This window comes from Xyrauchen texanus, chromosome 42, assembly GCF_025860055.1.
Source record: "Xyrauchen texanus isolate HMW12.3.18 chromosome 42, RBS_HiC_50CHRs, whole genome shotgun sequence".
NCBI lineage: Eukaryota > Metazoa > Chordata > Actinopteri > Cypriniformes > Catostomidae > Xyrauchen > Xyrauchen texanus.
Window position 1 is genome coordinate 4,754,994 of NC_068317.1, and position 23,212 is coordinate 4,778,205.

The window sequence follows — 23,212 nt, forward strand, 5'->3', positions numbered from 1 at the left end:
AAGTGGTCTTAAATTTTTTGGCCTTAAAAAGTCTTAGAAGTCTTACATTTCATTCCTTCGAACCTGCAGATACCCTGAAAAAGAGGAAGTAGTTCACCAAACGGGTTATTTATATTTATGCAGATGTTCAGGACAGAGGAGGGATCGCATACAGCCGTCTTTCATCCCATCCTTGCTGCAGCCCACTCCTGGCTGGCCCTCTTCAAACAGGCTCCCTTTTTAAATGCTAATTCTTTTTTTTCCGCTTCTCTGTGGCTCTCTCTCTCTCGCTCTCTCTCTCTCTCTCTCTCTCTCTCTCTCTCTCTCTCTCAGCGCCACATCCAAGAAAGCAGTCATTCCAGGTCCTCCACACCCTTTCCGGCACTCTCCCTCTCTGTCTCTTTCATACTTTGCCTCTAAACAGCCAGTCCTTGTTGCTGGAGCCAATTGTGATAACCCCATACCTCATTGTTTCAGGCAAGGTTTCATAAATGTTGTAGTTGCACCATTGGGCATCTTTAAAAACGATTAGGATGCTGTCGCCTACAAATAAATTGCCAAGTGTTTGCAATTTGTGAGAGGAGAGGGCAGCGTAGCTGTCTATGCAAAATATTTTTTGTTTATTCTCTTACTAGTGAAATGTAATGTGGCCCCTTCACTTCCTTCCTCAGGGTCAGCTCGCCAGACAGTGGCCTGCACTCAACTTCAGCTCCCGGTAGTACAGACCCCGCTGCCGAGGAACCCGGCCGCAAGGTCTGGGATGAGCTCGGCAAAATCGGCCTTCCCGATGACATTAATGTAGAGTCTTTGTTCGACCCAACTGGTAAGTACCCCTGCTCTAGTTTATGATTCACTGTGGATGCTAATCTTTGAGTGGCTGATAGTGTTTCATATTCAATTGCACCTGCAGGGCAGTGTTGCGCTCACCTGCGCTGTGCAGCGTGGTCGGAGGGTGTATGCCGTGGGGAGGGACAGTCACTGCTGTATGTGGACAAAGCAATTGACTCAGGGAGCACAGAGGTAAGTGACAGTGTCATTGAGGTCTATTTGGTGGATTTGTTTTTATTCACAACTTTTAAATATTTGTTTGTCACTGTATACCCCTCTTCGACTGATATGGTGCCAATCTATAATATTTCCACCAAATATAAAACTGTTCCTATACTTGAGACTCTGCACATTTGTCATATTACTTAATTTTGTCTTTCTGTCAGAACTAAAAAGTGACAATCATGCAAGGCCACAGGACGTTTAAAATAATTAGGCGAAGGCAAAAACGTACAAACAGTTTCCTAAATCAACGCCAAATGTGAGTAAAAAGATTTGTTATTAAATAGAGGTCGACCGATATATCGGTTTTGCCGATAAATCAGCACAGATAACAGATTTCTGGATCTATTTGTTATTGGCAAAAATCCACACCGATAGTTTTCCCCATTGCGTCAGGTGCTGGAGCAGCTGGAACGGGTCCGCTGTCATTATACAGTATGAGAGCGGCCTCTAGAGGCGAAATAAAACCTTTCACTTCACTGATGCCTTGTAGTGTTTGTTTTGACACGTGAGACTACACTTTGCATGGAGCGGAATTTAAAACCTCAACAACGAAAAGGTGTGTATACAGCACAATTCAGTACAAGTTGTCATATCATTATAAACGAATGAATCTGTTGACTAGATGCTGCATTCGTAGAGAACAGCAGTATGTTTGCAGACAAGGCTGAGAGGATGCTAACATTAAAGCTAACCTCTAGCGGTTAGAACAATATGACAAAAATACACACAGGTCCTACACAAATGTTGAAATGTCACGATTGATATCATCTATTTGCATTAGTTTATATCCAGCTGGTCACGTTTATGCATTCGTTCACCAGCTAAGTTGCACATTTAAAGCTAGTGACGTGAGAAAACAAATGAATGTCTTCATGCATATAAAGAAATCAGAAACTGTTTTTATACTCGTATACTGTGATACGATGACTTCAGATTGAACACATTCTAGCGCTAAAAAAGGCTGCACACAGCGCAACAAATACAGTTTAACAGAAAGCAGGTGTCTCAATATGCGTATAAAGTTCTCTTTCATTAGAAACATCATCTAAAAAACAACAATCCTGCACGAGACACTGAATAAAAAAACAGGGAAACAAAGACGTTCATCTAGTGTGCGTTACATAGAAAAACAAATGGATGGTTGCAAAAGCATTTGTGTGAACAGCCCCTTACAGTTGGTGGAGGTCTTTGGCCATTGCGTCTTGCTCTCTTATAAGCGTTTCTCAGATTAAGCATGAGTTGTTTAAATGCTTTGTCAGGAAAGATGTTCAACTTGGAAATATGTGTCTTGAGATATTCTCGTTCGGTTCGAGTCTGTTGTGTCTGTGAATATTGCTACTCTACATACAACAGTACTGAATAAAAATCAATGTGGTATTTCTCTGTTATTATGAAGCTTGAGTCTGAAGTATTAGGAATCAGTGCAAGTGTAACACCATGTGAACTGTCTATTGAAGCGTTTTCCCCCCTCATTTTACTTTTGACTCATTATTTGAGAATATGGACCGACTAAAATTTGTATTGATTTATTCTATGCACATTAGTTGAAAATGAAATGCTCTTTTTTTTAACAGCCAGGATAGGAATGTTCTATGCAATAATGTAATGTTGCTGAATTGTTTATGTATTTATTGCGCCCTCTTGTGGACAAAGGAAACTATGTCAGTTTAAAAATCAGCTGACATTAAAATTTGAATATTTGTTCATATATATTAATATTTATATATTTATTCAATTTTAAAAAATACATTACATTTTCATGGTTCACTCAGTACTGTTTATTTTTGTTATAAAGTTCAGCACTATTTTACTTTAAGTGTTATTTTTTCATTCAGTATCAATTTTAAAAACTATCGGTTGATTAATCGGTTAATCGACAGGTACTGCCCAACTTAATTATCGGTATCGGTAAAATCCACAATTGGTCGACCTCTAAAATTGAGTTGAAGTAAACAGAGTTGCTTGCCTGGTTACTTGGCTGGTAACTTTATTGGAAACATTTTGAGGTTTAAATAGATCCGTGCTTATATTTGGGACAGTCGTGTGTCACTTCTTCCTACTAATAATATGTTTTAGTAATAGTATGGTTGATTGGGGCCCCTGTGCGCTATGTTTTATCCTATTTGTATATTTAAATGCAATCTCAGATTAAGTTATAATGTTCACTGTGATTAATTTCTGTAAAGTAAAGACAAAGGCACTCATTTATGAATAGGTATTCAGAGTTGATCATGAATGGGGCTATTATTGGCAGTAGAAGAGACTGAAGAGGTTTTGCCAGTCCCCCATCTCTAAAATATTTTCTAATTAGGAGCCGAACAGTTCAGAACTGCCACAGCCATTTCTCTTGTGCAACTCCACTAATTAACACAATGTAATGTGGCAGACGCAGAGGCATGCTGAACCCAGGCAGGGAAAGCACATTAGGAGTAATTAATTTTTACATCAGCCCATTGTCTTCACCTAGGATCTGATTCTTAAGGAAAAACAGATTACATCTATCTGAATGTGTTGGTTTAATATGTTGACTACAGTAAGGAGATGTCAAAGCCTCCAAGTCTCAAGAAGACACTCTGGAAGTGCTTTCAGCATAATGGAAGTGTTTGTGAATCTTGTTGTCTGTGAGATGAGTAATATTTCAGAGGACTGTCCTCAATTTTGTCATAGTCTCTGTGCCAGGACAGTTGTATTCTAAATAATATTGTTCATGTGATAAATCACTTTTATATCACACCAGGTTTCACCTATGCTCAGTTATAATTTGAATTCACCAACTTAAAGGAATATTTTCAAAAATGGTTCAGCTCTTTGACAGCATTTGTGGCAATGCTGGTTACCAAAAAATATATATTTTGACTCATCCCTCCTTTTCTTTAAAAAAAGCAAAAAATCAAGGTGACTGTGAGGCACATACAATGGGAGTGAATAGGAACCCTACCATACCTCCCTTTTTTTAATCACGTCCACGTATAAATCATTTAAAACAAAAACAGCAGCATCCTATGAGAAAATAAGAATTGCTCATTTAGATTTCATGGCAACTTGAATTTAAAGCCTTTATATCAGCTACTTTGTTTGTGGTTTTTATGGTGTTTTTTTTTCTTTTTGGAGCTTGATGGCTGTCACTATTCACTATCATAATGTGGCAAAAATCTGTGTAAAAATAAAAGAGTTCATAAATCGTCAGATGTGGCTTTTTGTCATGTTTTCACTTGTGACTTCATTAAACATAAATAGAATATAAAAGCAATAGATGTTCCAGATTAAAACAATGCTCCCAAGTCCAAATACAGCCGTGGCCAAAAGTTATTGGCAGTGACATCAATTTTGTGTTTCGCTAAGTCTTCTGCTTCAGTTGTTGTGGTGTTGATTCACATTGATTCTAGATTATTGTGAAGAGTGATCAGATGCATTTTAAATAATTGGCTTAATTAAAAAAAAAATAATTAAATCACAAAAACCCAAATTTCACTGTTTTTTGGTCCTGGCAAAAAAATTACCATCTAACATAATTTCACTAATCATATCAGCAGCACCTGGAATAGTGTGAATGAGTACTAGTCAGGTGAAATGACTCTATCATTCTGATTGGATTATAAGAGCACACTGATTGCTATAAAAGGAGGGAAGAAGTGCTTCCAATCATTGTGTTCTTGTTAGCAATGGTTACCTCTAAAGAAAGACGTGCAGCCATCATCACTTTCCATCAAAATGGCCTCAGGACATCACAGATTGTCCAGCAAGCGGCAGTTAACTACGGAATCGTGTCACCACTGGTGGAGAGCTTGCTCAATATTGGGAGCAGGTTGGTGTGAGTGAATCTGCACGCACAGTGAGGCGAAGACTTTTGGAGAATAGCCTGGTGTCAAGAAGGGCAACAAAGAAGCCATCATTAAATCCGAGCACTAATAAGGCAAGAATGGATCGCCATCAGTCAGGATTTGGCCCAGTAGCTGATATCCAGCATGTCAAATTGAATTTCAGAGGTTATGAAGAACAAGAGTCAACACTGTAAATATTGACTCTTTGCATAAATTGAATGTTTTTGCCAATAAAACCTTTAAAACTTATGAAACCCTTATTATTGTTTTCCAGTATACCATAGAAACATGTGAAAAAATTATCTACAAATACTGAAGCAGCAAACTTTGCAAAACCCACAATTTATCTCGCTGTCAATACTTTTGGCCACGGCTGTACAATGTGATAAGATGCAAATAATCTTGGAGAAAATGCTACCTCAGATATCTTTGTGTCATCATGGGGGGCAGTCTCTGGTTACATAACAGACTAATCACAACTGTTGTGGTCTGTGTTGGAGCAACGTTGTTACATTTTTGGAGAGGTGCACGTCAGGCTTCGCCATAGCAAATGTAGCTTTGTTTAGCCGATGCCGTATGTTATAAATCTGCCTTTACACTCAATTTACGGTCATATTTATAAACAGTATCCCATAGTGCTTACGAAATCACAGTGTAACTGCAGCCCAAGACACAAACCAGCTGACAGCGTCCACAGTCATCCAGCACTATATTGCATCTTTCATCACTGGCCTGCCCCATTTGGAATTCTGCCATTAAGCCTCTTTGCATATAAGATTTCAATGAGGCAACTATGCTCCACTTTATATTTGTGTCCTTGGAGTTTTGGCAGCAATAAAGTATCAGCTGTGGCATCCCCCATGAAGGATGTCTAAGGAGATGGCTTCATTCTGTGTAATACATTATTTGAAGCAAACATTGGAGAGCTACTCAACAGCTCTCAAAGATAGACAATATGGCATTAGAGCTTCTCTATAGTTATTCTTCAGAGTAGTTCAGAATAGGGGGTTATGGGTAGAGTCTGCTGTCAGCCCCAGAGGAGTCACTGCCTGGGTGATAATTGCTTAAAGCTTTGTGTTAAAAGGTATTTGCAGATTGTTGCGTTTGGGCTTTTGGCCAAGGGTTTTAAAGCATGAGAGACTGCTGACTAGAGACATTTTTTAAGTTGAAGGCCTTTTTTCTCAGGCCCTACCGTCCTCTATTATTCAAAGTGTGAGTGCTTTTTTCATGGTAGTGATTTAAATGTATTGCCAGTTTTCATCTGTGCCCTTATTTTGAATGGCAGTTGCCTTGATTTTGAATGCATTACTGGATTGATCCTGAAGGCTCTAAAAACACATATTGAAAGAGGGAAACCATGTAACATCCAAATTGACCTGTGAGAAAATCATGCTGTTATGATGGCTTTGCCTTTCAGGGTTTATCATTTTGTAGCACACATGCAGCATTAGGTTACTACTAGAGCCTTGCAATTTAACAGACTCAAATTGCAAAATAGATAAGAAAATATCTATATATCTCACCACAAAACAATTTGTATACATTGTGAAAGCAGAATGCTTATTCACATGCTTTTTTGCAGAATACACTGCCAGTCAACAGTTTGGACACACCTACTCATGATTTACCATTACTTATGAAGTAAAGGAATTAAATATTATCAAAAAATGTTAAACAAATCAAAGCTATATTATATTTTAGCATCTTCAGCAGTCACCCTACTGTCTAGATAACAGCTCTGCAAACTCTGGGCATTCCCTCCACCAACTTCATAAGATGCTTTTTAAAGAGTCATCCATTATTTTATTTATTTTTTTTTTCATACATATGCATTTTGTCTTTTTTTTTTTTTCTTTCTACAACTTAACTTATTTGAAGCAAGATTTTGGAGTTAAAAGCTCAGTAATAGATGATAAAATATAAATAAAAAAGTGTTTCATCACAGTGCAAATTAAGTTGTTCTTAGGATGTATTGTTTCAATTTAAAATCTTTAATTGCACCAAAAATGTGTATTTGTCTCATGTGCAATGCACGTGACCTACATTTTGTCATCAGCACAGTCCCTACAGACTGTCCATGTGCAGCCAAGTTTTTGTAGCCTTGCGTACTACAAGTCGACGTATATTAGATTTTGCTGATACCGATAACTAAGGTGGTGGAAAAGGCCAGTAACTTGTTAATCGGATGATTCGTTTTTGAAATCACAATAATAATAAAAAAGAAGATTTGGTGCATAACAAGGGACTTTTACTTAAACCAGCCTGAAACTTCTAACTGATTTTGCTGTTCACCAATGGTTCCAAATGCAGCCACTGGGTCCGATAATCAGCAAAACCTGTTTTTCTGTCAACTAGGCCTGTCGCAATTATTAAATAATCATAATCATTATTTGAGATAACCGTGATTACTGTTCTCCGTTTGAGTGTCCTATTCAACTGAACTCCAACCGTCTCACTGAGCTGCACGGCGAAGAGGATTAATTACTTCTGAATCAGGCTTGAAGAGCTGTGATGCACTCACCGTCTGCAGAAGTTTGCGCCAAACTACCTGTGAAAATATACGTAAACAAAAATGTTTGCGAACGCAAAGTTCTTTGATTTCACTGTAATCATGTAATGGCAAATACTATTTGTTGTTGTAGGTTCAGAGAACCAGTGTTAATGACATGCAGTGGCACAGAAGAGCCCTCACTCTGTTTCTAAACAGATGATAAAATAAAAAAACTGCATGTGAAGGGCTTGTGGGTTTCATCAACGAGCCTTAAAGTAATGTGTGAAAGTGAAGAATTTTGGACTTTCCTAAAGTTTTGAAAGACTTAAAGGAAATCATGTAAAAGTTAAAAATTAATGAATGACTTCTTAAGATTTATGAAGAACACATACACCTATATGACAAAAGAATGACAATGAACTATCATAATCGTGAAAGCCCTAAAAGAGGCAATTAATCTTCAGCCAAATGTAATCCTGTCAGCCCTACTGTTGACCTCTGTTGCATACCTGTACACGTCTGCATTACCCGCACTTGCATCTAGAGTTGACGTACTAAATCAGTTGTGTTGCACTTGCTCAATAACATTTCTACAGGCTTGTGTTCAATAAAGTATATTTTGAATAGCTTGAATGCTTGACTGTGCAAGACCTAATGTCACGCGGAAAAACCAAGTAGACCCTACACTTAAATGTAATAGTTTTTGTTGTTGTTTTGTTTTTTGTAGTGCTGTGCATACTGTAAGCGCCTTGGAGCCTCCATAAAGTGCTGTGAGGAGAGCTGTGGGCGCTCTTATCATTACCCATGTGCGGCTGCTGCCGGAAGCTTCCAGGACATGAAGAGATACACCCTTCTCTGCCCTGACCACATACAACAAGCCCCCGCACGATGTGAGTAACACCACACACACACACACACACACACACACACACACACACACACACACACACACACAAATGTGCATTCTTCATGAGAAAATGATTATGATAAGTACAGAGGGATATGGTGGACAACATCAAATAATTAAAAACACTATGAAATAATTGAAATCATAATGAAATGTTCGATAACCAACCAATCAAAAACAAGTAATTCTGTAAATCCCACACTCAAACTTTGATGGGTGAAAGTGACTGTTGACGTTTAAAGTAGTATTTCATGTTGGTTTTGATTTACTTTTTCATTTCAAGGTGTATTTCTTGATGTATAAGTCAGTTTTGTTTTACATTAATACATTTTTTTGCCTTAATCATTTATTCTGGTATTAAATTGTATTTTCATTTATTTAATTGAAATAATTGAAATTTCAATTGAAGTATTTCATTATTTTTTGAAGGTATTTTTATTCATTTCATTTTGTCTACTATAGGCCTCCCTATTAACTGTGTAGTTAATAGTGAAACATATAATATGTATAATACTGAAATGGCATAAAATGGTTAAAAACAAATGAGATGTCCTTTTAGAGTTGGAGATGTATTATATTTTGACTCTGTTTTTATCATCTTTTTCTCTTTCTTTAGCAAAAGATGAAGTAATGTGTGTGGTGTGTGACAATGCTGGAGATGTGTTGGACCAGATGTTCTGCTGTACATGTGGTCAGCATTACCACGGGACCTGTCTGGACATCACAGTCACAGCGCTCAAGAGATCAGGCTGGCAGTGCCCTGAGTGTAAAGTCTGCCTCACATGCCAGTGAGTATTCAGATCACCTCTACATTAATTTCTTTTTATCACTGTGTCTGCGATTGAGAACTCCACATTTGAATGTGTATCATACCAATAAGACTGTTGTATGCTCTTTATACATGTGTATATTAAATATATGGAGTGGCTATTTGTGCTCTGGTGTAAAGTGCACTGACCACACACTGCAGCTATCTTCCCATTGTGCATAAAGCCACTATGAATAAATCCAAATCCAATATTGGCGAAGTGACCTGTAGAGTTGTGCACGTGCTCAGAAATTATGTGCAGTGGCGCTAATGTTCTGGACAACTCAAGTTTGAATCCATCTTGCGACATTATCCTAAATTAAAATGCAAAAATGCAAGTATTATTGTGTAATGTTATAGTATTACGATGTACAGTATATGGGTGTTTACAGGTCCCAGGGGTTGATTTTCACCAAAACGAACTGATTTCAAGGTTTTTACTTTTTGTTATATTAGAGTCTCATTAAAAATGAATGGGAAACTTTTCACCAGGCCTTTATAATTTTTTTTATTTAATTTTTTTTTATGAATTTTCTGTATATGTTTTACTGTTTTAGTCTTGTCCCAAACCCACATTTTCAATATTAAACGATGAAAATCCATTAAAAAAGAGTGTTTAAAACTATGATCGTGTAAAAACTGAATTGAATGATTATTGCCTGAAAATGATGGTTTTGCAAAGGCACATTTTTTGCACGATAGTTTAGTTTGAAGAAAGTGAGTAATTCTAATTAACATCTTATTTGTTTTATTTATTTTCATTTTGGGGGATTTTCTTCCCAGTTTGGAATGTCCAATTCCCAATGTGCTCTAAGTCCTCATGGTGGCGTAGTGTCTTGCCTCAATCCGGGTGGCAGAGGATGAATATCAGTTGCCTCTGCGTCTGAGACTGTCAATCTGTGCATCTTATCATGTGGCTTGTTCAGCGTGTTACCACGGAGACATAGCACGTGTGGAGGCTTCATGCTATTCTCCGCGGCATCCACACACAACTCACCACGCACCACACAGAGAGCGAGAACCACATTATAGACCACTAGGAGGTTACCCCATGTGACTCTACCCTACCTAGCAACCGGGCCAATTGGTTGCTTAGGAAGCTTGTCTGGAGTCACTCAGCACCATCCTTGACTCGAACTTGCAACTCCAGTGGTGGTAGTCAGTGTCTTTACTTGCTGAGCTACCCAGGCCCCCTTATAATTAACCTCTTCAAATTCTATACATTTTTCAAAAAGTTAGTGTACTTGTTTATGAAGTGGACAAAAGTGTCACTGAAAAGCATGCTTGAGATGAAATATGAGACAAGTGATGTTTGAATTACACAAAGAAAAAGGTAAATATCAATTGATAGCAGAATATTTTTATTGGGTGTCATTTCGTCAAGTGGTAATTTATCCAAATTACACAAAAAGTGTGCGGAAAAATTAGGACACAAAATATTAGCCATAAAATAAGTCGTAGCATGACAAAGAAAAAAAAATGTAAATGATGTTTCCATCAGCGTCATTTCCCGCACAGAATTCTATTAAACACTGTACAGAATTTGAGATGTGAAATTATTAAAATCTACTGTGATGTATGTGCATAACTTGTAGACATAGTTAGAGAAAAGAACAACAAAAAAGTGAGAGTATGCAAAATGATTTAACGAGACTTCAACAGTGCTGAAAACAGCCATATACTGTGTTACTATTTACACAGTGGTGCACATAGCATCAGCCAAAGAAAAAGTATACAGAGTCTGGACAGCATTGAAACTTCATTATTAATTACTAGAATGATTTGTTTTCCATTTAGTTTCATGTTACCTTTGTCAAGCTCAGCTTATTAGTAATCGTTGTTTGCTTGAACAAGTCTCAGTTTAAATAATATGACAGTATTAAATGTTACAGTATCTCTTCAGTGGATGCAGACACACTATCCCTTAGGGATTTTCATTCAGAGCTGTTTTTTTATCCTTGCCCCCATCTCCCAGCAACTCCCTCTCAGAGATCTATTTCCTCTGGCGTCACAAACCTTTAATGTGTGTGTTTTCTAAGGAGGAAACAAGCAGAAAATATCATTTCATGACAACTGGGAATGTTACTGTGGAGTTAACGATTCAGTGACGGATCATTAAAAAACTCTAATAACTTGTGCCAGAAGGTTTTAAATCACAGATTTGTATTCATTTAGCAGATGCTTTTATTCAAAGTTTCTTTCAAAAGGGAAATATGACAACACATGAAATTCATACAAAGAAGACTGTAACAGTAAGATGCTTCAATGCAATACTTTGCAGAATACTTGCAGTTTGAGTGGATGTTTATATATATATATATATATATATATATATATATATATATATATATATATATATATATATACATGCATCATTGCTTTCCAATTGCACTGACTTAACTAGCCTTGGTGTTCACCAACATCATGAAGTGGTTGCTTGGTGGCCATCCGTCCGTCCATCTGTCTGTCCATCCATCCGTCCATTTGTCCATCTGTCCATCCATCGATTTTTAGTGTGGATTTAAATCAAACTCCCCCGCTTCCACTCTCTAATGTAATGTGTTTTGCATTAGTTGAGAGGTGCATGTGTTAGTCTTGATCCGTTGCTTAAAATGGCTGTAATGTCTCAGCTTTAAATATCACATGGCATTCTCATTTAATGTGTATTTCCATTGCCTGAAATATATGCCTGGAAATGGATCACCCTCAGCTCTCATCTCTATAAATCTCTCGTTTCCCTCTTATGATTTACCACACCAGAAAAGCATCGGAGGAAGTGTTATTGCTCATGTGGAGAGTGTAATAGGGCATTTGTTTGACGAGTTTGTATTGGGCTGAGAAGGGGTGGCTGTAGTTATCGAAGCCATATTGCAGTGACTAGATTTCCACTAGTGGGTTTTTCAAATGCTGATGCCGATATCTATGGCGTATGATGGCCGGTATAATACTGATACCAATAATCTAGGGCTGGGTGATATAGCTAAATAATTATATCTTTAAAGTTGTATCATTTTAACAATATTTGAAATATTTTGACAAATTTCTTTGAAATAACTTAAAATTGTAAATTTGTTTTATAAAAGGATCCATAAATCCAACCAAGCCGCCATTGTTGCCAAGTAGATTGAAAATATTTAATGCAAGAACTAAAACATTAATAATGTAGTCATGAGTATAAATAATACTCAAGGCAATGTTTTCCAATAACTTTCATTTACTGTATATGCGCCAATGTAACAATACATTGTATTAAATATGTTGCTGTTTACAAGCACATGTTTGGCTGTGGCTCTTTTAGTACCCCAGAAAAGAACTGCTTTCAATGGGCACTTTATTCAGAAGAACTTTTCATGAAGGATGTTACCTTAAGCAAATGGAAGCTTTTATTTTCCAAAGTGTATCCGCTGAGACAGATATGAGGCCAAATATGATCTAATGATATACCACCATAAGATTTAACAGGATGAACCAGACAGCAGCCCATACTGGCTGTTTGTGAATGTATTTTTTTCTACTTTTAAAAAGTGTCTTTTATATATTTTTTTGACTGCAGTAAGCAACTTGTTCTGTCTAAATTGGCTGTTTGCATATTGAATATGTCAGAAGTTATTATGTACTGTATGTGGACCAATAATTAACGACTAGAGGCTATATGATAACAATGTGTTACAAATGTGATGGAAAAGGCCAATAACCGATTAATCTGCCGATAGTATTTAAAATATTTTTTAGTTTCTAAATCTTAGTTTTTCCTTACTTTGATTGACACAGACATATAGGCTACAAGAGTCCAAAATGAATAAAATCCCAGATGCTTGTTTTTTGAACAGTAATTCTTCAACAGTAGATCACCAGCAATAGCTTGGCAATTGTATTTTCTTTAAATAACATTTCGCTTTAATAATCGTCAGTCCATTAACATTGAAGAAGACAGAGTGTTGGATCTGTTACAATGCTTTAAATGAAATTATTCAACAAATTAAGCCTTTTGTAGCTTCACCAGATGAAGGGTTTTGGCCACAGAGGAATAATAATAATAACGACAACAATCAGCAGCAATCACTTTCGATTTTTGCAGATAACCGCTAGTTCCAAAAAGCAGCTATCTGCATCGATATATCGGTCAACTTCTAGTAGTGAAGACGTATTGCATGTTTGATGGTAGTTTTAATTTCATATGCCACATTTCTAGACTTAATCATACAGGCATATTAAATCAAGTTAAATGCTTTGTCAATAGTTCAGAAAGAACCCACATATTTCTTCACTATAAACCATACATATTCCTTTATAACAACCTTTGTTAACGTAAACATTATTAGATCATATAATGCTAAACAGATTTTTAAAATTGCAGCGCTGCCCATATGTGAAAGATGTTGCTCAAAAGAACCAGGAAGCGTGGTTGCCTGCTTTGTGATGTCATTTGTTTTTTCATCTGTAAACAGCAATATTTGCCAAGTCAAATTTTATTTAGATTTTACACAAAAACAAGATTGTTGATGTTTTGAATGGATTCATTGAAACTGACAGTTTGAACTGATTTTATAGAAATTAATCTAGGAAAAGCTAGTGTGCATTTCCGTCTTGCACACAGCCTAACGCTCAGTCTTTCAAAGTATATTGTTTTGACCTCAATCCTGTAAGGGCATATTGAATGTGTGCATTATCAGATGTAGAATGTGCGTGTAATATCGGGCTGTACACGACAGTACGCGTGGACTACGTGCATGATGACATTTACATCACTTTCACTGTGTGCGAGACGTAGCAGCAAATGGACAACCGTAGTATACTTTGACTTCAACTCTAGCACCATTTTTTCTTACTGTAAATCTGAGACACTCTGTAATGATCTGTTTAAATGCTCTCATATTTGCAAGTTATGAGACAAGGGAACATTTCTGTGTGCTGTGTATCTTTGTGCCTGTTTAGAGTATTGCATTAGCAGCATGCACTATTCATTATTTAGGGGCACTATTCTTGCGAGGGCACAGTGTTACTCCCTATGTAGACTGTTCCAGAGGTTCCATTTAGTCTTAGGGTCAGTTTATACTTTTGTGTTGACCCTCTGCATTTGTAGTTCTGGGGTTGTGGGTGTTTCTGTTGTTCTGCGAGTACACAGCCAAAATGCTAGTGTATTGAGAGAAAATGCCTTAATTTTTTAAATAATTATACATTTAATAATTAAACAGTGACAGCAGTGTGGGGGCCTGGATATCTCAGCAAGTAAAGACGCTGACTACCAAACCTGGAGTCGCGAGTTTAAATCCAGGGCATGCTGAGTGACTCAAGTCAGGCTTACTAAGCAAACAAATTGGCCCTGTTTCTAGGGAGGATAGAGTCACGTTGGGTTAACCTTCTCGTGGTCACCATAATGTGGTTCTCGCTCTCAGTGGGGCACATGGTGAGTTGTGCGTGGATGCCACAGAGAATATTGTGAGCCTCCACACGCGCTAGGTCTCCGTGGTAACGTGCTCAACAAGCCACGTGATAAGATTTGAGGATTGACGGTCTCAGACGCGGAGGCAACTGAGATTCTTCCTCTGCCCCCACGAGGACTTAGAGCACATTGGGAATTGGGCATTCCAAATTGGGGAGAAAAAGGGAGAAAATCCAAAAAACAAAGAGACCAAAGTAATTCATAGATTTAGAAGTATTTATTAAGAATTAAAATGTGTTGTAGCTTTAAAATGAGTTCATAAAAGTATTTATACATGTTGTCTTGCCATTCTGTAGGAAAATAATTCATGGATTTACTGTAGGCTTGTTCTTGAGTAGTGTAAAACAGCTAAATATTTTGGCATACTTTGACGTGCTGGCAAAAAAAATTAAATATAAATAATAAATTCTGACTTGACTAACACAAATTGGGTGATGTTTTAATGCTTAGAAATTGGACTTTATAATGCATATAGGCAATATAAACAAATCTTTAAAAAAAAAAAAATATTCTGACAAACTAGAAGTGTTCAGTTTTCTTAACAATTTTCTGCCAAACATCCAGATAAAACATTGTACAGATCGGAATGATTTTGAGTAAAATTCAACATGTAGTGTTTTACTTGCATTCCATAAATAAATCAAGTAAAAGCAATGAAAGTAAAACATTATAAGTTATAACATTTTGTATTTTTGTCATTCAATCTTCATGAAACATAAACAGAATATTAAAAAAAGCAGATGCTAAAACAAGTCCAAATACAATGTGATATAATATATTGATCTTAAAATAATCTTAAAGAAAACGCTTCGCATTCTGGGGGATGGCCTCAAAGCGGACCAATCACAGTTGTTTTGGTCTGCATTAACGTGACACGTTGTTCCATTTTTGGAGAGATGCACTTCAGGCTAAGCTGTGGACTACTTCATAGGTCTGATAGTAGACAAAATAGGCAAAAGTATAAATCGGTCTCTAGAAGATAGTTGCCCATGTAGGCAGTAACCAGCAAGGCAGCTCAGAAGGCAGCTTGTTAGAGCCAAATATTATTGAAGTCCATGATCTATGACTAGCCGACACAGGCCCAAAGGATTGAATAATGGTGTACAGTCATTAACATTTAATAGTTAATTGTTTAACTTTGTTTGCTCACTGGCCACTGTGGCTAGTGGTGTTCCAAAGTCATTAGCCACTCATCATGTTCACTAGCCAACATCCCTTGCCCAACAAAAATTGAATGGAGAACTGTAACTGCATGCATTTGTTTGGACATTTTATTTGAATGATAATGATTTGAGTTTAGCAGGACACAGGCCTGATGATTGACGTCATCTCTTGGAATATCTGAAGGCAAACATGGCCAGTCAGAACAGGAGTAGGATGAGCAGGAGGAAAACATTGTCACTATAAACACTATAATTAATTAATGGCGGTCCAGACCACTTTAAACCCCTTCATTCTAAATTGTACTTGCTTTTATAGAAGTTTACCATTGTTCTACCTTTAACAGTGTTTAACAGTTGCATTTGTACATAAACTGCAATAAATTATTTTTTAAATAATAAAAAATAAGGCCATAACCACATGTAAAACTATTGGTGGCTTCTTAATTACAGTGATTAGATAGTCAGTGTAGATAGTCATTCTAGAAAATAAACTTAAGTATTTATGAAAAAACAAATAGCATAAATCCATTTAGAAACTTAAATTACAACTTTTGCCCTAATAGGTTTAATGTAAATCTCTAACATTTCTGTCAAAAAAGCAGTTAGTGTCACAACAGTAAAACTTGATACATTTTAGTGAGGGTGAAGATGTGTAGCCTTCCCTTTTCCTCAACAGTACAGTTTATAATGTGGAGGAGATTTTGAGACTTCCTTCAAAGTGCTGAAATGTTGAACAATCTGTGTTAAAGTTCTTATGGGTTGCATACGTTTTGTGATCCGCGGCGCAGTATTGAGGGAAGCCTGGCTGAATCTAGCCTATCTCTGCCACAAGGCTTGAACCATGCCAAACAAAAGATGTGCCCGATATATTTAGACATGAAGAAATTTGAGTGCTTATAAAGCACTGAATGCAAGATTTAAATAATTAAATTTACTTCGGTGGCCTGACATTCATAGAATTATCAATGCATGAAAACCCCTGAACTGTTACCTGCCAAAGTAGCTTGTAAGAGTTACCCGATTTGAATCTGCATTTGGCAGGTGGGTGGGTGTTGGGACAGAAATAGTGAATAGCATCAAATAGTGGTAATGTGCAGAAACCCTGCTTTCTATGTGCAATCCTTAATCTATCTGTCTTGTTCTTCTTCAGGAACCCAGGAGATGACAGCCAGATGTTGGTGTGTGACATGTGTGATAAAGGCTATCATACCTTCTGTCTGCAACCTGTCATGGACTCGATACCCACCAACGGCTGGAGGTGCAAGGTGAGCTTGTGTTTGTGTATCGACCAAAAACACAGAGAACCTTTTGTGTTGTGTGGAATGGGAATTACTTAGTAAATAGAGTTGGGAATCGAAAACCAGTTTGAATAAGAATACTGAATTCAAATGTTTTTCGTGACGTTCAGAGACTGTTTAGCCTGAGACAGAGCACTTGTGTTCAAATTAATGGGAGAAATTGAAACGCCCAATATTGCGGTTGTAGAAACAGAAATCCCAGCTTACAGCTAAAAGAGCCAGTCACCTTTTTGATACAGATATCACCTGTCTGAGAACTCGAGAAGGCATTAGTTGAACCAGCTTGACAAATAGCTTTTTTCAGTGTGATTTGAGGTAAAGCACAATTTATGATACCGTTGATAATAATATGTTGAAATTATTTATTTGATATTAATCTTGACCAACCGGTTTGAAGAATTCAGTCTTGTCCCATTCAAGTACTGCAGATTGTAGCTGCACTTTTATGCCGCTTGTTTATATTGAAAATAGCTGTTGTCCAAAAATGGCCTCCGAGTGGACTGACTTGGATTGAAAGGGACATTTGTTTCAAAAAGACTGTCAAATGTCTCTTGAACTCATAAGATCAGTTGAACAACTCACTAACTGCAGTGATCGGAGTGATTCTTGATTTAGCCATTACTTTTGTTATGTCTGACACAAAATGAACAGAGAACTGTTACTCTGTCAGTGTGATTTCTAACTAGTTGTTCATATGACAAGGTGTTGTGAAACACAAGACCAGTTTGGAGTTTTTGTTGTTGTGGCCAAAATTGTTAAACTCCTCATGATTCCATCCATACACAATGGGACCGTGTCCTTTGAATGGGTAGTAAGGACAGAGGCCTGTGTTTTTGTGGCAAGGATGCTGGCCTTATGTAGGGAAGAGATGCGCTTACAGTGCTTTCAATTCAACTTAAAGCATCTGTAACACAACACACTCACACATACGTATGTATGAACTAGATGGGATTTTGGTCTCTGTATACTGTATATTCCTTCTGGAGTGAAGCTAAAACGTTAATATAATCACATATTCTCACATAGCAAAACTTTTGATGAAGTTTGGGCCATCGTAGCTTATTCTGACCAAGAAATGTTCGCTTGGACAGGAAGGACCTGTCTGACTGACATGTAAAGGTCTGCCCAAAGATATCTCATTTACGTGCAACTAAGTATCTAAAAAAACGGAGTATCTTTCAAAGATGCAATGAGCCGTACAAACTTTGGCAAGTCCAACAACTAGTTCTATCTTAGAATTGATGAAGATCAGCCTAAGGTAAACACAATTTATGAGCATACAGATAAAAACCTGTGTATCCTGACTCCTGGAAGTTGAGTACAGAGAGCCAATCAGATTTGAGCTTGCCATTTTAAGAGCTCATTTTAGTGTGTAATATGCATCAAATATCCATGAATGGTCCACAGTTGTGCTCTCTGTGTTAGACATTAGAGAATACACTGCTGAGAATGCTAAATTGAGTTAAACAAGTTGTTATTTAACCCCCACATACTGGATCTCGCATATCTAAAATAATTGAAGAACTGAACCAAATCCCACACAGAATCCTCAGACTGCTGCTGTCTCTTTGTGGAGGTGGTGAAGAAGCCCGACTGGTCATCCAGGATTTAGTACAGGAGACTTTGAATGGGGCTTTTGAGTCTGTGGGTGGATATCAGATGCAGATACTCATCACTCTTCACCGGCCTCAAATGCTGCTCCTGATGAGCATCAAGTGCCTTTTGTTTTATTGTATTTTTAATTTTGATTAAATTTCCCATCGCTTTGCTTCTTTTGAGTACCATTGAATGACACATTTATGCAGCTGTAATTACAGCCAAGCTTGATTCAAATTGATTTAAACATTTGAGATGGACCGCACACTTTAATTGTTGTTCAAGTGTCACAAGCTGGGTTTCCATCCACTTCAATAGTGGATATCGCATAAGAATACTGTATGAAAACCCCAAGATGCAAGGAAAGCATTCCACACACACACACACACACACACACACACACACACACACACACACACACACACACACACACACACACACACAGACACACAATGTAAACGTTCGCTTGAGGTATACAGTTTATTTGATCTGATAAGAACGCAAGCGCATAAACTACGATAGAAGCACATGTAACGAAAATATTCCTAGATGCACATCAGAAAAGTGTGTTTGTGTCAACAAGTCATGTTACTGATTAATTCACTCATAACTGGACTAATCAGTGACTAATATCATTGCATATCACATATAGCGTTACACATGGAAAGGAAATTTTATTGTTTTATTCCAAAATTGTTTTTTCTTTATTCAAACATTCAAATAGTTTTTTGTAATACAGAAATGACTGAATGAAATATAAAATATTCCAAATGAAATAAAATACTCAAACTAGAATAACGGGCTTGATTTTATTAAATAGGTTTATTTTTAGGAATTTTATCTTATGACTTCATTGATTCATGGTGAGGTTGAAACATGTTAACGATTTATCTGGCGATGATATTATTGAATAGTCTTTATTCTATTTTCCTGCATTACCTTACTTTATATTTGCAGGTTTAGTCACAATCATCCCAGCAGAAAAGTTGTTTTAGAGACATAAAAACTTATGCTTTGATGAAAGATTAAGTGTTTCTGAATATTCTCTCGCAAATACATCGTACAGGACAACTGTAAACTGTCAAATTCACAATACACTTTTATTTTTCTGTCAAAATAAAAACTCTAGGTGAAGGTCAAGTAAATACAGCATAAATATATGGCATAAAACAGATCTAATCCTCTAAATAATAGTAATAATTCAGCATTATATTATCATAATAAACTTGACTGGGTCCAGCATGAATAATTCAGTATTATTACAATATTCATCTGTCTGCCAAAAAGTGAGTGAAATATGTAATTTTTGCACTCAGAAATAAAAGTGGGTAAATAATATAAATAAAATAAAATTTTATCTAGAGTATTACCTCGTGCATTAATCATATAGAATATAATTAGCTGGCTAAAACATATACAGTAGAGATATAATTTTGCCACAATATATCCCAACCTTAGAAGAATAAACAAATCAGAATAAGCTGCTTTCTACCATCTATCTAAATAATAAATATGTATTTTCTATTTCTACAAAGTTGAAGTTTTGAGTGACAGTAATGATAAATAAGTCTATAATTTCTTCAGGTCAAATGAAGTAACCCTGATAAATTTGTATTTTTACTTAAAAAAATTAGGGGATTTGTACAAGCGAGTGATTTTTATTATTTTTTGTAAGTAATGATTATGTTTTGCTCACTCTCGTATATTCAGTGTACAAGGAAAGTATTTGAATACCTTTGATGTCATATTTACACCACAGGACACAGGTCATTTGCTTTTTTTTAATTATTATATTTCTTTGAACATGATACATATTTTAAACTTGATTTTTAAAAGATTTCAACCTTATTTGTCAGTGACCCATAAACATGCATTTGATGATGATGTAGTGAATTGAGGCCTGTGTTTTACAGAACTGTCGGTCATGTACTCAATGTGGGCTGAGATCCAGTGGTCAATGGTCTTCTAATGGTCTGCTGTGTGACGGATGCCAGCAGCAGCAGCAGCAGCAGCAGCAGAATCCAGCTCAGCTCTGCCTCATCTGTGGACAGTATCAAGATACAGACGGCCCATCAGACACTCACTGCTGCAGCACATGCAAGAGGTAAGAACTGATACATACTGTGCCTTCACAATTATATCTTATTCATGAGATGCATGGCCAAGTATGTGTGAGACGTAATGATTTAACATTATTTGTACAAACCTAAATACTGACCATAGGCCCTGTTTACATCTAATATTAACATCTGTCTGTGAACCAAACACAAGTCGTCATTTGAGACAGATGTGCGAGCTCACATGATTTTTGCTGCTGCATGTCGACTTACAGCCTTTTGAGCAGAAACACCCCATGTACCTCCAGACACATAGATGCATGCGGTGTTCGCTTTGCTGTTCTTTACAAAGAAAATATACAAATTTAAAATCATCTAATGCAGAACAGTTGAATTGGTTAGTAGGCTATTCATCGTCTCTTTAGTGTTTCATTTTATATGCTATAACTAAAAACATAGAAATGAAGAAGTGTGTTTATTGTGATAATTTTGTCTCAACTGTGCTGTGATGATGGTTTAATATTGGTAATTTATTTGAAGGCCAAATTTCTGACAACTTCAGTTCCATACTGAAAATCAATGGACTCCAATTTAAAGCTGGTCTATTATTTATCTCTGATTCAAGAAATCATATACATGTATGTGCATTTGCTTGGTTTTGATTTGACGGTCCTGCCTTGCTGAACAGGTCACATTAGTGTTTACACTTGTTTACGCCTGTGTTTTGCACTGCCCATTTCTAATTGAGTCACCCAACACGTGTAACCAGGTGTAAATGGGGCCATAGAGTCTCAGCTATTGCCAAATCCAATGTTAGCATTAAGGCTCAGTCGTCACTGATAAATAATGGTTGATTGAAATCTACGGGCTTAAAAGACTAAGATTATCCAATACAAGCATTATCTGGCAAATGCTCCGAGCTTATGGACCTCCACAACTGTGCGATCAGGCTGTCTATAGAGCACTTTATTTGAACCGCCAGGCGTATGTGACTGGCACAATGATGTCTTTGTATTTGAAAATATGTCCAAGTGATTTGTGTGGCAAATTTATTTTTTTATGTTGCTTGAAGAATTGATAAAAGGTCAGATGTAATCAGACACTAGTTCAGCAGTAACAGGAGAGGATGAGTCCTCATATGACTGCCAAATTATCTGTCTCAAGTGTTACTCATCATGACTGACACAAGTAGTTCAAAGAGCATTTGTATTTCGTTTGCTCAAAGTGTTTTAGTTGCCAAAAGTACCGGTACTTCAGTACCAAGTTATTACTTAAATAAATATAAATAAATATTGTAGAGAGTACTGACTCAATTCAGTACCCGAATGGTGCCAATTTTGGATGGTTTAAATCACAAATGTGAAGATTATAATTTTATAAAGCACATATTAATTCCTCTAGTAAAACTCATGTATTATTTCAGCTGTGAAGTGGTTTAAATAGTCATTTTTACAGTCGTTTTAGGGTTTGCTGACATTACATCGTCATGGTAACAAAGTTGTACATTTTTATATAACGTTACACAGAAAAGGTTAGTATGTGTATATAGTATATACTAAAATCATGTTAACACAAATATTGTTTGTCTTGTGGCTATAGTATTGAAACAGTCAGTATTGTAATGCTCAAAATTAGCTTCCATTGTCTGAGCCTCACTGGAACCCAGATTTTTGCTTTTTCTAAAGAAAAAGAGGGGCAAGTCAAAAAGAATTTTTGTGGTAATCAATATTATCCAATATATTAAAAAAAAAACCTGGAATAATCCTTTAAGTGAATGTAAACAGCTGAGATTTGTGTCAAAATTTCAGATCTGTCTATTTAGCCTTGTAGTGTAAATGCATCCTAATAGACCTGCCACTGTCTGTTACGCTGTCAATATTAATGAAACAACAATATCGGCAATAACAAGAGTAAAGCACTTGCTGGTATTGGCTGGATAACTTTAGTAGTTTTAATAAGCCCTACATGAACACATAGTGTTAAAATGTAGCTGTACAGCTAATAGCTTAATTAATAGCCAAGTTTGGCACACACTGTGATGTTGGCTAGACAAAGCCTTGAATGGAAGTTTAAAAAGGCTTACAAAAACATGTTATTTTCCAAAGTTATTTAAGCTTTATGCAGTGAATGCTTGAAGATTTATACAGCTTTAATTAATAGTTCACCCATAAAATAAAATTGTTCTTCCGCATGTCGTATCATACCAATCCGACTTTCTTACGTGGAACACAAATGGAGATGTTTGACAGTATTTTATTATCAGTATCCATTCACATTCATTGCACCGTTTTTCCATACACTGGTGACTGAGGCTGCCATTCTGCCTAACATGTTCTGTTGTGTTCTACAGAAGAAAGAAGTCATTTGAGGGGTGAGTTGATTGTGTAATTCTCTTTGTCTCAGATGGGTTCATGTGAACTGTGAGAGGCAGGAGGGTGATGAACCTGATGCCCAGGCGCAGAACGTTTACACCTGCAGTTTGTGTAAGCAGGAGGAGGAGGAGACGCAGCACTGTCAGCCCATCAGCAGGCTGGAGGCGCTGATTGCTGACCCAGAGCCAGTTGAGGGTGAGTACATGTCTCTCAACACTGACACA

General features: G+C 36.8%; 1 protein-coding gene across 1 annotated transcript in view; it reads left to right on the forward strand.

The window, feature by feature from the left end:
- The window catches only part of LOC127635092 (histone-lysine N-methyltransferase 2C-like), a 226,414-nt gene that overhangs the window by 101,006 nt on the left and 102,196 nt on the right, over positions 1-23,212 (forward strand). Inside the window, exons 6-12 of the mRNA XM_052114873.1 lie at positions 651-802; positions 890-999; positions 8,072-8,234; positions 8,868-9,039; positions 16,816-16,930; positions 20,473-20,663; positions 23,020-23,183. Of these exons, the coding sequence (XP_051970833.1) occupies positions 651-802; positions 890-999; positions 8,072-8,234; positions 8,868-9,039; positions 16,816-16,930; positions 20,473-20,663; positions 23,020-23,183 (1,067 nt within the window). The remainder of the gene's footprint in view (positions 1-650; positions 803-889; positions 1,000-8,071; positions 8,235-8,867; positions 9,040-16,815; positions 16,931-20,472; positions 20,664-23,019; positions 23,184-23,212) is intronic.